Consider the following 15,151-nt stretch of genomic DNA (forward strand, 5'->3'; position numbering starts at 1 on the left):
AATAGTTCTTCCAACCATGCCAAACTATCCACATGCTTTCAATTTCTTGAAAGTATAAAACGAAATATAAATGCAAGTAGTCCGACTGTGAAAGTCGATCTTTACTGTACAAAGTTCCTTCACTTGCTTTCATTACGCACTACTTTGTGAATTATGAACCGTATGTAAAATGACATTACAGTGCCTATTAGAGCCATGGATTGTTAATAGGACCCTCGCCGCTGAAGCCAGATGGCAGCCATCTTATGTTGCCACTTTTGCTGACCACTTCTGTTATATTTTCAACTGTGACGTCATTTTCAGTTGACAGCAAGTGACAAAATGGTCGCCCCTCAGATGGATAAAACAGGTGCATTTTGCTGTTTATTTCATATTCCACAACTGCAGTATTAATTAGAATGCCGTGTTTAGACTAGTGGGAGCACATATAACACATTATTGTCAAGAGCATTTTTGACTGGACTTCACGTATGCTAGTGGCTGGCTGTGCATTTAGTACCAGGTCCTTCATTGGGACCACTTCTTTCACAATCATTCAGTATTTAACAACATGCCAAGAGCGTATAAAACACTGATCTGAATATATGGCTGGATAGCCGATAGCCCATACACGCCCGAGCAAGCCGTTGAAGCGACAGGGCGGCCATCTTGCTCCTCCCATCTCGCGAGCAGACTACTGTATAAACTGTACGGTATACGTACAGATTTGACATATACAGCTTGTAGGCAATTAGTATAGGGTCGGGGTGCCGTGGTGGGGTGTTTGTGGCGGGGTGGTCACTATTTTGTAACAAGTAAAAAAAAAAAAAGTACGGTTTGTGTTGCTTTGAAGACCCCCTTTTTTTAATCACTCATTTCGTTAGACCCCAATATTAGATTTGTTTGAGGCATCTTTTGTTGAATTACAGTTCTAATTCTTTAATGAAAAAATATACAAGTTTCCTCCTGTAAACATCATTAAGCATATAATTTATACATGTATTTATGGCAGGTTGTAAAATGTCTGAAGTCCTCTTGTTTATGTTTAACAAATTTAAAACATCATAAATCATGCTGTTTCTACTAAGTACTGTCTCAAATGTTCTCCAATTTCAATACTGTAAATGTATAGGATCGTATGCCGAGAAACATTTCTTGGGAGGAGCAACATGGCGGCCTTGTGGCTTCAAAAGTCTTGGCCTATCGGCTATCCAGTCATATATTCAGATCAGTGGTATAAAATATGTACGTCATTTCAGTTTTAACTATAAATGCTGATTATTAATTGTATTAATGTATGCATTTTGGTACATAAGTCGTCATGGTTGAATTTGGCTTTTACAAGTTTATATCTGACCAACCAATCAGATAGAAGAAAAATGATGACATCATTAGTCAGCACTCTATTTCTTAAAATAAATTTAAAAAAAAAACATTCTGTAACAAAGTGCTCACATTCTTTAAAAAAATATATATCAAAAATGAAACACAGAGTCAGTTTCATTTTGAAAAGTGTTTATTTCTTTCCTCTTCAAAGCTGTTTGCTGAGTTTGCGCGCTTGCCTCTCGCGGGCCTCGAAGGCCAACTTGGTCTCCATCAGCTCATCCAGCTGACGCCGTATGCGCGCCATGTCCAGCTGCGAGGCCTCGCACTGCTGCCGCAGCGCCGACGACTCAACCCGTAGCTGCGTGGCGGCCAGCGACAGTTGCTCGCTACGCTCGCGGCACTGCGTCTGCATCCGCTTGGCGTCGCGCAGCAGCGACTCCACGCTCACCGTCACGGAGTCAAACTGGTTTTGAGACATCTCCTGGTAAGGAAGGATTATGGTTCAAATGTCAAGGTGATGGTCCAGATCGCGTCTCTCATGGCAAAATTGTACAATCGAAAGTTTTCGTCTGAACAGAATTGCTTTCCCAAACAGTCAGTCAAGTCATCAGATATATTTTGTTGCATTATTCAACAATACCAATGCATAGTATGCATGTGTAGGTATTAGTTCGTCCTCTTAGGGTCGCCATCCCCAAAATGTACACTGCATTTTCTGTAACTTTGAATGTGTGTGGCTTTAAAAGGCGGTGCTTAGTCTGGTGAGTGACGTGGGCGTCAGTTCTTTTCTCAACTTAGCCAGTTTGTGCGTTGAATGTGCCTATTACGTGTGTATTTTGTTAGTTTGTTTAATAAAGTTATGGAGGTTTTACAATATGTGCTAATGAGCGGTGGTAGGCTGTCTGAAATTAGCTAACAATTTTTAGCGATCGTAGACACGCTGTTGTGTAAGCCGATCCTACTTTCTGGTAGACATGCTGGACTTCATCTTCTTCTTTCTTTAAGCACGTTTGTTGTATTTAATACTCTGTATTGTACATTTTGATAGTTCACATACATGTAATCAAAAACAATTCAAACATGACACTTAAATATTTAATAGTTATCTTACCATGGATTCCAGAGTCAGATCTATAACAAGCCTCGTGCTTGTCTTTTCAGACTCAACTTCCAGATGTTCCTCTGTCTGCTCCAGAGCGCTTCTTTTCTTTGGTCGACTCTGTAGAAATTCCGTGGCTGTATTTGAAAAATAAACGTAGCTCAAATGTGCAGCTTCTTCAGGCCGTGGAAGAACGTCTCCCCGCATCTCGTCCCATGGCGTCCTCCTGTCAACGTCGAGTTGAGTATGTTTTACCTCCGAGCTCAAAAGCGCAGTCTGTTAATCCCAAGAGATTAGACGTTTAAAAGAGAGCGAAAGGGAGCCGCGAGATGGCAGCTGTAAGCTTATTAAGTCTATTTCCATTGATCTGGAACTGCGGCGCCACTTCATGATGACACTCGGAATGCTGATTCAACAAAAAAACTCTGCTTTCAACATAGAAAATTTCCGCTCCATTTTGGACAAGATGTTTCCATTTTTGTTTTGTTTTTGCAATTTGTTCAACCTTTCACACTTTCTCATCCAATCCATTGCACATTGTGCTCATTCTGGTATGCGAGCCTCAGCCAACGAGAGACAATATGATGTCACAACTCAGCAGTAATATGAGTTGTTGTTCTTCACAGAGAATAGAGAATATATGACTGAGTGCTGTTATATTGTTAGTCTTCCCGTGTTGCTGCATGTTTGTGCAACTCTCGGTTGTTTAGAGGGTTATAGCACCGCCACATGGATGCTAATAATTAGCCATTCCTATGGTGTTTACAATGATGTGCTAGCATTAGCATTAGGCTAGCAGACTAAAAGCTATATTACTTTTGTTTTTTAAATACGCATTACACAATTCTTTGTTTTCGCTTGACAGTAAACTTCAACTCAGGGTGGCATTGGCAAATAACTTGGGAGCCTCTTTGAGGAATATTTACTACCTGACAAACTGCTGCTTGCAAAGTGAGTTGTGTCAATATCACCATTACCTCAAGTTTGCGCTCACAGGTAAAATAAATAAATAAATAAATACTGTAAGAGTGAAAATGGTCTTAGAATGCACTCAAAATTTTGCAAAATTATGAAGTGTTGACTCATCTCTTGTCAACCACTTATATTTAATTGTATTATTTACTTGGCCCTAGGTCGATATAGTATTCATCAAATTTAATTCCCTGCTATTGACATTTTGTTTTGCTCGAACAACAGTTAACATGAATTATATTCAAACCAGCAACGGCCAAACTGCACTCACACAATACCTCTTAACTGCAGTTTTCGTTTTGACCAACAGAGGGAGACAATGTCACTATTCTTCAGGCCCAAAACATTGTTTTCTGTCAAAATAAACGAATACGTTGAGTGGAAAATTTATTAAAAGAAAACAATAAAACGAAGTTAAAAGCATGTACATTTTAAATTTTACACTGATTATGTTTATCACTTGCCAAACTCATTAACTCATTCACTGCCATTGACAGCTACGTCAAAAATTCATTTGAACTATTTTTATGAGCTAATTTTTTTTTTCCATTTTTGTTAACAAGAGTATGAAAACGTATAATTTCTTGGGTACATTTAGAACAGATATACAATTTTTGATTAATTGTGAGTTAACTAGTGAAGCCATGCGATTAATTACGATTACAAATTTTAATCGCCTGATGCCCCTAATTTTTTAATAATCTTTTCTTAAAAAAATATATATATATATTTTCAATAATGTTTTTTTTTAAAAGAAAAGATTATTAAAAATTAGGGGCGTCGGCGAATACAATTTTTAAACGTAATTAATCGCATGACTTCACTAGTTAACTCCCGATTACCACAAATTTTATATCTGTTCTAATACAAAAAAAATATTCTAGGTTTTCATACTTTTGTTAACAAAAGTGGGGAACAATGTTAAACTAATAGAAATAGTTCAAATGAATTTTTTACGTCTATAGCCGTCAATGGCAGTGAATGACAACCCTTGCACGTTTGTTGAAATAGGGCTTCTTCTTAGCAGCCGTCACCCTTGGGCCACTGAAAAGCCCGCCGCGCCGGTCGGCCCGCCGGTCGGCCCGCCCAGACTTTGCCTCCGAGCTCCGGCACCTCTGAATGATGACCAGCACGCCGATGATGAGCCACAAGAAGAAGTTGACCCACACGGCCGTCTGTAAGAGGAAGTGGACAGGTGATTGGCAGGTAGCCATTATGCGATTACAATAACAGTGAGTGAATAGAATGCTGACCTCTGCAATTCGAAGGCCCCAGTAGAAATCGTCTCCTTTGATTGGACTGGCCCATTTCTTTGTCTGGGCTTCCTCGCAGCTTCATATGCATCCAATGTAAATATATCATGAATCTGGAATATCCTTAGGCAAAATGTGAGCACGCAGACTACCTGGTGATGTGGGGAACGCTGACCGTCACAGAATTGCAAAGCGTATCTCGTCCGATCTTGAGCATGCAGCCCGAGATGAGCAGGAAGAAGAGGAAGACGCCGCACATGACCACCGCCACGTTCATCCACGCGCGCTCCCTGCGTTCACTAACAGAAATGTGGACAGTGTTTTTCACTATATCACAGTTCTTGTGTGTAGAAGTTTTTTAAATTTATTTACTACCTGCCACCTTTACCATCGATGCAGCAGATGTTGTACAACCAGTACAGGGACAGCGAAAAGCACAGCACAGCCACCGTCACTGATATAGCCGACAAAAAGGAGCACAAGGAGGCCGAGCTGGACACCTGAACCCCAAGAACGCTTTCCGTTGCATTGTAGTTCACAACTCCGTAAAGCATGCACAGGCCTCCAAAATTACCCTGGAAGAGATGAATGTTTATTAAAGCACTGACCTACATTTATAACCTCAATTGTAAAGGTGCAGGAACCGCTGTTTTTCTTTTGTAATGTTACTGTGGTTGGTTTGGTCATAATACGTGGGAAATAAAAGAAAAAGAAGGTGCTATACAATACGGACGAAGGACTCCCTGTAGTTGGATGACATCATACATTCTGACTTTTATGTGATGTCATCTTCTCTTTCATATTTACTTTTTTGTACTGTATTCTTTTTTTAACTTGACATTTTTTTCTATAATATGTTTTAAAATGTATTTATCTATTTTTTTATTATCTTAGTTGGGTTCTTGCATTGCCTGGGGCTTCCCTAAAAAAAAAAATACATATGTATATGCCACGTGTTATGACGTTTATCAAAGCACTTGCGTTTTCAAAGATGGTACGTAAAATAAGGTTATTATTATTATTACTGTGGTGGACTTTAGGACCATGCCTCTCACCCAGTAGGCATACAGCAGGGGGGGTGTTTTATATGAATGTTTGTTGGCGCAATATTCGCCATTCTATTGTTGGCAGTTGATTAATAAAGACGTGTTTCCAGTCAGTCGTGTATGCTCCTTACTACTGCCACATTATTACAAATGAGATCTGTTTCGAATATTTTGCCGCTTTTGCGGGCCAGTAATTGAATTAGATGCAGAGAAACAGCGGTATGTGAATGTTTTCTGCTGGTGGGACGTTGCACGGTCCAGCATAATGGGGCACTAGGACCCTGCATGTGGACACATGATTGCATCTGAACCCATGACGGTTGTTTTGACACACAAACTGTGAAGACAGTTTATTCAGGCATGTGATTTGACCAAAGTGAAATTATCTGAAAATTTAGCCGGGGGTCTGGGGGCCGCGGGCACTCAGCTAGGTCCAGAGCTCATGGGTTTTCCGTGTTTTTGAGTACTTTCAATGCACTCAGATGACAAAGAAATAGACAAAACAACAGCATAAATTTTCAATGTATATTGAACTATCCCATATAAAATTGCAGTTTTAGTCAACTCAAAATCAGTCACATTCAAAAACATTGGACTGCCTTTGCTTTTAAAAACTATCACTGAGAATATCATCATATATATTTACCATGCAATAAATCATTTAATCAATCATTCTTAATTTAATACATAATGCATAACAAAAACATAAAATACCTCATGCAGCAAGCTCTGGTAAAAACACAATCATGCATTCGGATTGACTAAGATCATCTCTGTAACTGCATACATCAAGATAGTCAACATATTGAAACCTGAAAAGTGCAAACATGCAGCATTCATTTGAGTTTGTGTCAATGATTAACCATGTTAAATATTTATGACCATTTTTATTACGTTATAATATTTTCGAAAATTTGATTTCGATTAATTTGAAACGTTTACCACCGACCTCAAAATTCACGACTCTGTCAGCAACTGGTACAGGTTGTTGGGGTGGATCACGTCTCTCTATTACCGCTTCCGATTGTGATGTCAATAAGGGATGGAGGCCGTAAAGTTTTGGAGTTTTCGTTTGGGCACCGAAACTTCCAGCGATGGAATAATTTGTTCTTGACTGGAGTTCTTTCACGTGTTTTTTGCTCTTTGCGTGACTTTCAAGAGCTTTGAAACCTCTCCCGCCATAGTCAATGGTATCATGGCACCAAATGCAAAGCGCTTTCCCGGCACGATCGATCTTCCGAATAAAGTCACTGAACAAATTCGTCACAGTCTTCTTTCCAACATTTGTAGATATATCCTTCTCTAACCAGTCCCATCGAAACTTGTTTTTTACGATCTTGTCAATTTCCTTAACTCGCGGAGCATCTTTGCGTTCGATCACGGACATTTCTTTAAACACCCGGCAAAAACGTCTGAGAAATGAACAATGGCATACTCCTGTGCCTTTATAACAAGCGCGTTTATTGGTCAACAAACAATGGCATACGCCTATGCCTTTATAACAAGCGCTCTTATTGGTCAACACGGAGACTTCCGCCAATCGCAAGATCGGTTTCATTTCAGTTGCGGAAACACTAAAACGGAATGCTGTAGAGAGACGAAATCGGATTTTTTTTGGGGGGGGGGAGATAAAAAAAGTGGAATTCCGCGAATTAGCGGAAAAATCACATGCCTGTTTATTTCAAAAGTAAACATGCTGCGGTGAGAGAAATATTACCGATACATTGGATGGTTTGGGTGGGCTTGTCTCACAACTTTCTATCAAGGCAACTTTTACCCGGAAGAGGATGCTGACGAAGCATAATTTAAAGTTGTAAACGGTGCGTTGATCAGTGTGTCAAGTCACCTGGACGATGGCGAGGGACGCGGCAGTGACAATCCCGCAGACGAAGCAGCTGGTGTACAACACCAGCTCCAGCAGCAACAGCCCGTTCATCACCCAGCAGACAGATTCTCCTCCTCTGTGGGGGTGAGAGCAGCGTGATTGAGGTAGGAAACATCCAGCGAGCGTCTTCAAAATAAAAGCCAAACGGAAGTGTTCGCTTGTACCATGTGCGTCGACAGCAATGACGTAATTGACCGTGCGCCCGAATAATGTTTGATTTTTTTCGTTTGTTTGTTTTTGTTCGTCCCTGGTAGATGTTACTTTTATTGTAGTGCATGTTGAGTATGCGATAAAGTTCTGTATCCCGGCCCACTCGCAGCTGACTCTCTCGACACAGGCGCGGTGTACCATCCCTGGGTCACACACACACAGACCCCAAAATAATAATTTCAGTGCATTATGACATTTCCCCTCTTGGGGGATATATCATAATAACAGTACACAATTTAAAAAAAAGAAAAGCAAACCAACCGGGTGAGAGCCTCGCGGACAGCCTGCCTCGCAAAGCGCTCCATCTGGATATAGAAGAACTCTCGGAAGTTGCTGAACCATTTAATCATCTGGGAGGTCACGCAACGGTTAAACTGGACGGACAAACACAGAAACATCAGTGGCAGGGAAGAGCCGAGTACGAATACTTGATTACTGTACTTAAAGGGGAAGTCAACCCATAAACTTTTTTTTGACAATAATATGTTATATGCAACCCCACTAGTCTAATCATGACATTCTGATTAATATAAAATTTTGGGAATACGAGTTATGAAGCAAAATGCAGCCATTTTTTACCCATCTCAGGAAGCGGCCATTTTGCCACTTGCTGTCGACTGAAGATGACATCAATTTTGCCTAAGTAACAACCAATCACAGTCTAGCTTCAGAAAACAGGTGAGCTCTGATTGGTTGTTGCCTGAGCCCTGAGCAACGTTGATGCCAACTTCAGTCAACAGCAAGTCAGTGGCAAAATGGCCGCCCCCTGAGATAAATAAAAATGGCTGGATTTTGCTTCATAACTCATATTCCAAAAATGTAATATTAATCAGAATGTCATGTTTGAATTGTGAGGTCACATATGACATACAGTATTATTGTCAAGAAATGTTTAAGGTTGACTTCCACTTTAAAGTCCACGACGTGGAAAACGAATGCTACTTTGTTTAGCATCTTTTCCCTACGTGCTTTTTTTTTGCCTTCACATTACTACATGTGTATGAGCTGCAAAAATATACAGGGAGTCCTCAAATTACGGTGGAGTCCCGTTCCTATGCTTCAGATGTAACCCGAATTTCGACTTAATTCGGATTTCCCCATTAAAGTCGATATTTACACGAAAATACTATGTACAGTAATTACAAAAAAAACAGATTTGCGCGACCTGGAAGAGCCGGAAACAATATTTCGTGTTTCCGCACTGACGTACGGCAAAGCGGAGCTAATTCAAACTTAAACACGGAAATGTGACATGCCCTATGGCGAGCCAACCTGCTGATGGACGTCCGTTGCTGGAGGTAACAACAACAAAACTGTAAATAACTTTAAAATGGCGTGATTACTGTGGCAAATTAATAAAAAAGAAAGTGGCACAGACGAGGCATGGGCGCCGTAAAGTCGAAACGACGTAGGTCGCGTAGGACGTAACTCGAGGACTCCCTGTACTGTATAGCTGGAATATATCCCACAGAGTCGTGGGGGGACTTTCCACGTCGCAACAACGAGGCACTCTAAAGCAACCGCGGCAGTCCGAAGCCCTGTCCACACGCTGATTCTCATGTGAGTCTTAAAAAAAAAAAAAAAAAAAAAAGAACCTTCCTTTTTCCGGCTTCTCTCCGTGACATGCACACACTCCCAGCAGACAACGAGGCACTCTAAAGCAACCACACTGGCAGACGAACCAGATGGAGGCATCGCTGGCAAGCCTTTTCTTTTTAAGTACAGAGTGTGGAGTACTGCTGCCAGCTGAGATAAACTTGAAATGAACTTCTGCATGCGCACACACCTTAACATCAGGAAAGTACGTCTTGAGTGTGTTGGAGCTGGGATAGCGAGCGTAGAAGAACAAGAGTTTGGCTTTCTTCAGGTGGCAAGGAGACAAGCCCTCCTGGGTGTATACACGAGGCTGGTTAAGGAGATATGCTGTTGAATTCAATCAGAATTTTTTTTTCCAATCTGTTGCCATGCCAATCTCCGTAATCTGCCCAGCGTGTTCAGAATCAGTAGCGCTGGCCTATGAAACATCAAGTGTGTCAACAAGGGGCCGACCTCCACCTGGAAGCCCTCCGAGCATTTCTGCCGACAGGAGTGGGGGCACAAACGGGTGGACTTGCGGGTTGGAGTCATCGAAGAGGTCTGAGGGGGAGTCCATCACTGGGGGGAGAGTTCAAAGGCATAAATTAGGATTGTTTGGTTTTCGGGGCGAACTGTGTTTGACTAAGTGCTAGGGGTTTGAATCTCTCCACAAGAGACAATTTAATAATTTTTTTTTAAACGTGGGGCGCAAAACGATTCAAAGACGGTTGGTTCAACTTGTGCAATTGGTCAGATTCGATTCGGTTCAACTCAGGGATATTACGATGCAATTCGATATGGTACGGCTCCATTCCAGAGGGTATGATATAAATACTTTTTTGTTGTCATTCTACATACATTTGAATGAACTTGTCGATACTGTTAATGTGCCATTTTCATCTATGAGTTTATATCTCTCCGATGAAAGATCATTTGATATATTTAAAGTGGAACAATTTAATTTGGTTCGATTCTGTACATCATTCACAATTTAAATTGAAAAAAGAAAAAATTATTTTCTGGTTCAAACCTGTTTTTGTTCCGCCCCTAGTACTCATATTTGTATTGATCTGTAAAAAGTGTTATTGAGTATCCCTCACTAATATATATATTTTTTTAAACTAACATTGACAAACAAAATACTTAACACCCAAAAGTGTCCAAATTCAAACAAATTACAAGCAAACGGAACCAAAATGTGTCCAAAGTAAACTACAATGCACAGTAAACTCCCGGACGAGCCCCCACTTCATACATTTCAATGAACGTGTCAGTACTGTAAATGTGCCATTTCCGTCTAAGATGAAAATTCGAATCGATCGTATGGTATATTTCAAGGTGGAACGATTCGGTTCAATTCAATGCACTTGCATCGTTTAACAAAAAAAGAAAGAAAAGATATTCTGGTTCAAACCGGTTTCTGTTAGACTCCTAATAAGTGGCCAATGACATCATCATTAACTCATTCACTCCCAGCTATTTTCGCTGAAGCAATCCCCTTCGCTCGCGGCTGTTTTATTGGATTTTGACTGATTTTGCAAGGCCCACAGAATATTGTGTTCTATTGCTATAAAAACATGGAACTTACCAAAAGAAAGATTCGAGTCTTTTTTTTCATCAGGAAAAAAGTATATTTCTGTCAGTTTCCGTTATGCAGCAATTAGCATTAGAATGTAGCTAAGTTTCATCATTATTCACAAATCTGTTTAGAACTGTGGGGAAATCTGTTTTTTTGCAACATGGGGGCTGCATCATATCCTTCTGTATGCTCTAGCATAAAAAAAAAAAAACATTACAAAAAACGTATAAATACATCTTTGGGACACTTCAAACATTTAAAATAGAACGTATGTATTCGTTTTTGGGAGCAAATTAGTTAAAGAAACCATCAGTACACAACTGCCACATACTTCATTTGGAGCTGTTCACAATCAAAATATATCTCATAACATGAAAACAACCGTTTTTGTCACACTGCATGAATTGGATGGCCATCGTACTGCTCTTTGTGGTGTTCCCAACTCCCCAGTGCCCACTTTGGCCACCAGGGGGCAGTGTAACACATACAGACGCATATACTGTTCACCGAAGTGTCTCGACTCCTCAGCTCAGTAGCACAGCACGAACGTTAGTCACTCTTTGCAGAGGATAAAGAATATACGTCTGTGAGCATATTGTCTGTCTGCATGTGCTGCCGGCTTGTGTCATAGCACCGCAACGTAGATGCTATTCGGCGTTAGCATCGAAATAGCGGATTTAAAGGCTAAGATATGTGGTTGGTTTAAATACAAACTTTACTGTAAACGTGGCAATAAACAGCTTGAAGCCTCTATTTTGAAGAATGTTTCAGTGTGGAGTCCACTACTTTCCTACAGTATGTGGAGAATAGTCAGGTACATGTTCAATTGTGACATTTCACTCTTCTCATCGCCAAATGTCCCCTCCTTCCTTCCTTTGTACCCCCGCAATCCCCTCCTTTCCCTCTTATCAGTTCAGGCAGCTTGTTAAGCACTGTTTGATCAGAGTGATAATTTCTTGGGTACATTTAGAACAGATATACAATTTTTGATTAATTGTGAGTTAACTAGTGAAGCCATGCGATTAATTACGATTACAAATTTTAATCGCCTGATGCCCCTAATTTTTTAATAATCTTTTCTTAAAAAATATATATATATATATTTTCAATAATGTTTTTTTTTTAAAGAAAAGATTATTCAAAATTAGGGGCGTCAGCGAATACAATTTTTAAACGTAATTAATCGCATGACTTCACTAGTTAACTCACGATTACCACAAATTTTATATCTGTTCTAATACAAAAAAATAATTCTAGGTTTTCATACTTTTGTTAACAAAAGTGGGGAACAATGTTAAACTAATAGAAATAGTACAAATTAATTTTTGACGTCTATAGCCGTCAATGGCAGTGAATGAGTTAAATACATATAATATAACACTATAACACTTATGCAGCCAATATGTATGGGTTTAAGTGCAAACAAACAAATTCAGTACAAAAAAAAGTGCCGCCGCCGCATCACTGAGGCCTTGCAGGGTTGTTGAAAAAGGGCTCCGTCTCAGCAGCCGTCACCCCTGGGTCACTGAAAAGCCCGCCGGTCGGCCCGCCCAGACCCCCAGTGAGCACCTTTGCCCCCGAGCTCCGGCGCCTCTGAATGATGACCAGCACGCCGATGATGAGCCAGAAGAAGAAGTTGACCCACACGGCCGTCTGTAAGAGGAAGTGGACAGGTGATTGGCAGGTAGCCATTATGCAATCACAATAACAGTGAGTGAATAGAATGCTGACCTCTGCTTTTCGAAGGCCCCAGTAGAAATCGTCTCCTTTGATTGGACTGGCCCATTTCTTTGTCTGGGCTTCCTCGCAGCTTCATATGCATCCAATGTAAATATATCATGAATCTGGAATATCCTTAGGCAAAATGTGAGCACGCAGACTACCTGGTGATGTTGGGAACGCTGACCGTCACAGAATTGCAAAGCGTATCTCGTCCGATCTTGAGCATGCAGCCCGAGATGAGCAGGAAGAAGAGGAAGACGCCGCACATGACCACCGCCACGTTCATCCACGCGCGCTCCCTGCGTTCACTAATGTGGACAGTGTTTTTCACTATATCACAGTTCTTGAGTGTAGAAGTTTTTTTTTTTTTTTTTTTTATTACCTGCCACCTTCACCATCGATGCAGATGTTGTACAACCAGTACAGGGACAGCGAAAAGCACAGCACAGCCACCATCACAGATATAGCCGACAAAAAGTAGCACAAGGAGGCCGAGCTGGACACCTGAACCCCAAGAACGCTTTCCGTTGCGTTGTAGCTCACAACTCCGTAAAGCATGCACAGGCCTCCAAAATTACCCTGGAAGAGATCAATGTTTATTAAAGCACTGACCTACATTTATAACCTCAATTGTAAAGGTGCAGGAACCGCTGTTTTTCTTTTGTAATGTTACTGTGGTTGGTTTGGTCATAATACGTGGGAAATAAAAGAAAAAGAAGGTGCTATACAATACGGACGAAGGACTCCCTGTAGTTGGATGACATCATACATTCTGACTTTTACGTGATGTCATCTTCTCTTTCATATTTACTTTTTTGTACTGTATTCTTTTTTTAACTCGACATTTTTTTCTATAATATGTTTTAAAATGTATTTATCATTTTTTTTTATTATCTTAGTTGGGTTCTTGCATTGCCTGGGGCTTCCCTTAAAAAAAAAAATACATATGTATATGCCACGTGTTATGACGTTTATCAAAGCACTTGCGTTTTCAAAGGTGGTACGTAAAATAAGGTTATTATTATTATTATTATTATTATTACAAATGAGATCTGTTTCGAATATTTTGCCGCTTTTGCGGGCCAGTAATGGAATTAGATGCAGAGAAACAGCGGTATGTGAATGTTTTCTGCTGGTGGGACGTTGCACGGTCCAGCATAATGGGGCACGAGGACCCTGCATGTGGTCACATGATTGCATCTGAACCCATGACGGTTGTTATGACACACAAACTGTGAAGACAGTTTATTTCAAAAGTAAACATGCTGCGGTGAGAGAAATATTACCGATACATTGGATGGTTTGGGTGGGCTTGTCTAACAACTTTCTATCAAGGCAACTTTTAACCGGAAGAGGATGCTGACGAAGCATAATTTAAAGTTGTAAACGGTGCGTTGATCAGTGTGTCAAGTCACCTGGACGATGGTGAGGGACGCGGCAGTGACAATCCCGCAGACGAAGCAGCTGGCGTACAACACCAGCTCCAGCAGCAACAGCCCGTTGAGCTCCATCATCACCCAGCAGACAAATTCTCCTCCTCTGTGGCGGTGAGAGCAGCGTGATTGAGGTAGGAAACATCCAGCGAGCGTCTTCAAAATAAAAGCGAAACGGAAGTGTTCGCTTGTACCATGTGCGTCGAAATTATGCGACAGCAATGACGTAATTGACCGTGCGCCCAAATAATGTTTGATTTTTTTCGTTTGTTTGTTTTTGTTCGTCCCTCCTGGGCAATGCTAAAAAGTAAATAATTGGTGAATTATCCCGAGCACAGCCAATGAGAAGGGAAGCGGTTTACAACCGCAATTTTATTTTCGTTTACAACCTTAAGCTAAATATTAGCCTAGCTTCTTCCGTCAAGTCTGGAAGCCCCCGCTCCGTAGTCTTCCTCTCACAGGTCAGTCGTGGTACGACAACAGACATTTTGTGTGGAACTGTAGCTGCAAAATTTTTAACTTTGTCCCAAAAATAACATTAGCAACAAATTTAGCTACTTGCACTGCAAAGTAACTTAGCCGCTAAAATCCATAAATTTCCCCCTCCAAACAACACAAGATTAGTTTAGATTAGTTAGGCAGCAAAACTCTTGGCCTGCCAAGTGCGTTGTGAGTTTCAAAATTTATTTTCATCCGTAAATTTTTTTTCACCATTTATCCTCGGGTCATGGCTATTTCAGGTGACTGAACAAGAGTTTTAAAAAAAAACAGTCAGAGCAATTACTTCAAACGACTCGATGCCTAAAAAAAGCGTGCACTGACCTTTTCCTTTTAGTCCAGGTTGGTGGGATTGAATGTCCTTTTCCAGTTGTTAGTTGGCTGGACTTCACTCATATGTTGATCACCTACTGAGAAAAACCTCTCTCTCACTCTCCCTTCCTTCTCATCCCCGGCACAAATGTGTGAAAATGTGAACAATTGGTCACACTGACTGCTCGACACTTGAACACTGGTTGCCATACACAGAGATTAGCTTTGGGTCACACACTGCTCTCAAGCGTTGCGATAAAGT

At 40.8% G+C, this 15,151-nt stretch overlaps 3 protein-coding genes and 1 long non-coding RNA gene across 5 annotated transcripts; 1 reads left to right on the forward strand and 3 right to left on the reverse strand.

Moving 5' to 3' along the window:
* Nucleotides 1-1,477: 1,477 nt before the first annotated feature.
* Nucleotides 1,478-2,819, reverse strand: LOC147159378 (uncharacterized). Its single transcript, XM_086059594.1, has 2 exons — nt 2,417-2,819; nt 1,478-1,786 (listed from the first exon to the last, which is right to left on the reverse strand). Exons 1-2 carry the CDS (start codon nt 2,609-2,611, stop codon nt 1,511-1,513), a joined length of 471 nt encoding a protein of 156 aa, XP_085915720.1. The 5' UTR covers nt 2,612-2,819; the 3' UTR covers nt 1,478-1,510.
* LOC147159379 (uncharacterized) lies at nt 2,472-5,777 on the forward strand. Its single transcript, XR_015090524.1, has 3 exons — nt 2,472-2,648; nt 4,388-4,582; nt 4,758-5,777. It is a non-coding gene; the product is annotated as an uncharacterized LOC147159379 (long non-coding RNA).
* LOC147159380 (transmembrane protein 179B-like) lies at nt 3,751-7,636 on the reverse strand. 2 transcript variants are annotated; one of them, XM_086059591.1, is made up of 5 exons: nt 7,522-7,636; nt 5,005-5,204; nt 4,782-4,928; nt 4,630-4,708; nt 3,751-4,551 (listed from the first exon to the last, which is right to left on the reverse strand). In XM_086059591.1, the coding sequence occupies exons 1-5, from the start codon at nt 7,609-7,611 to the stop codon at nt 4,345-4,347; spliced, it is 723 nt and encodes a 240-aa protein (XP_085915717.1). In that variant the 5' UTR covers nt 7,612-7,636; the 3' UTR covers nt 3,751-4,344. The 2 variants fall into 2 exon arrangements, with proteins under 2 accessions (XP_085915717.1, XP_085915716.1); XM_086059590.1 differs by lacking the exon at nt 7,522-7,636 and adding an exon at nt 6,625-7,285.
* A 99-nt stretch (nt 7,637-7,735) lies between these two features.
* LOC147159381 (transmembrane protein 179B-like) lies at nt 7,736-15,140 on the reverse strand. Its single transcript, XM_086059593.1, has 8 exons — nt 14,902-15,140; nt 14,062-14,185; nt 13,029-13,225; nt 12,808-12,954; nt 12,656-12,734; nt 9,557-12,577; nt 8,032-8,144; nt 7,736-7,913 (listed from the first exon to the last, which is right to left on the reverse strand). The coding sequence occupies exons 2-6, from the start codon at nt 14,158-14,160 to the stop codon at nt 12,386-12,388; spliced, it is 714 nt and encodes a 237-aa protein (XP_085915719.1). The 5' UTR covers nt 14,161-14,185; nt 14,902-15,140; the 3' UTR covers nt 7,736-7,913; nt 8,032-8,144; nt 9,557-12,385.
* Between the last annotated feature and the right edge of the window lie 11 nt (nt 15,141-15,151).

The sequence above is a fragment of the Leptonotus elevatus genome, chromosome 17 (genome assembly GCF_054856555.1).
Source record: "Leptonotus elevatus isolate MCC_2025b chromosome 17, RoL_Lele_1.0, whole genome shotgun sequence".
Classification (NCBI taxonomy): domain Eukaryota; kingdom Metazoa; phylum Chordata; class Actinopteri; order Syngnathiformes; family Syngnathidae; genus Leptonotus; species Leptonotus elevatus.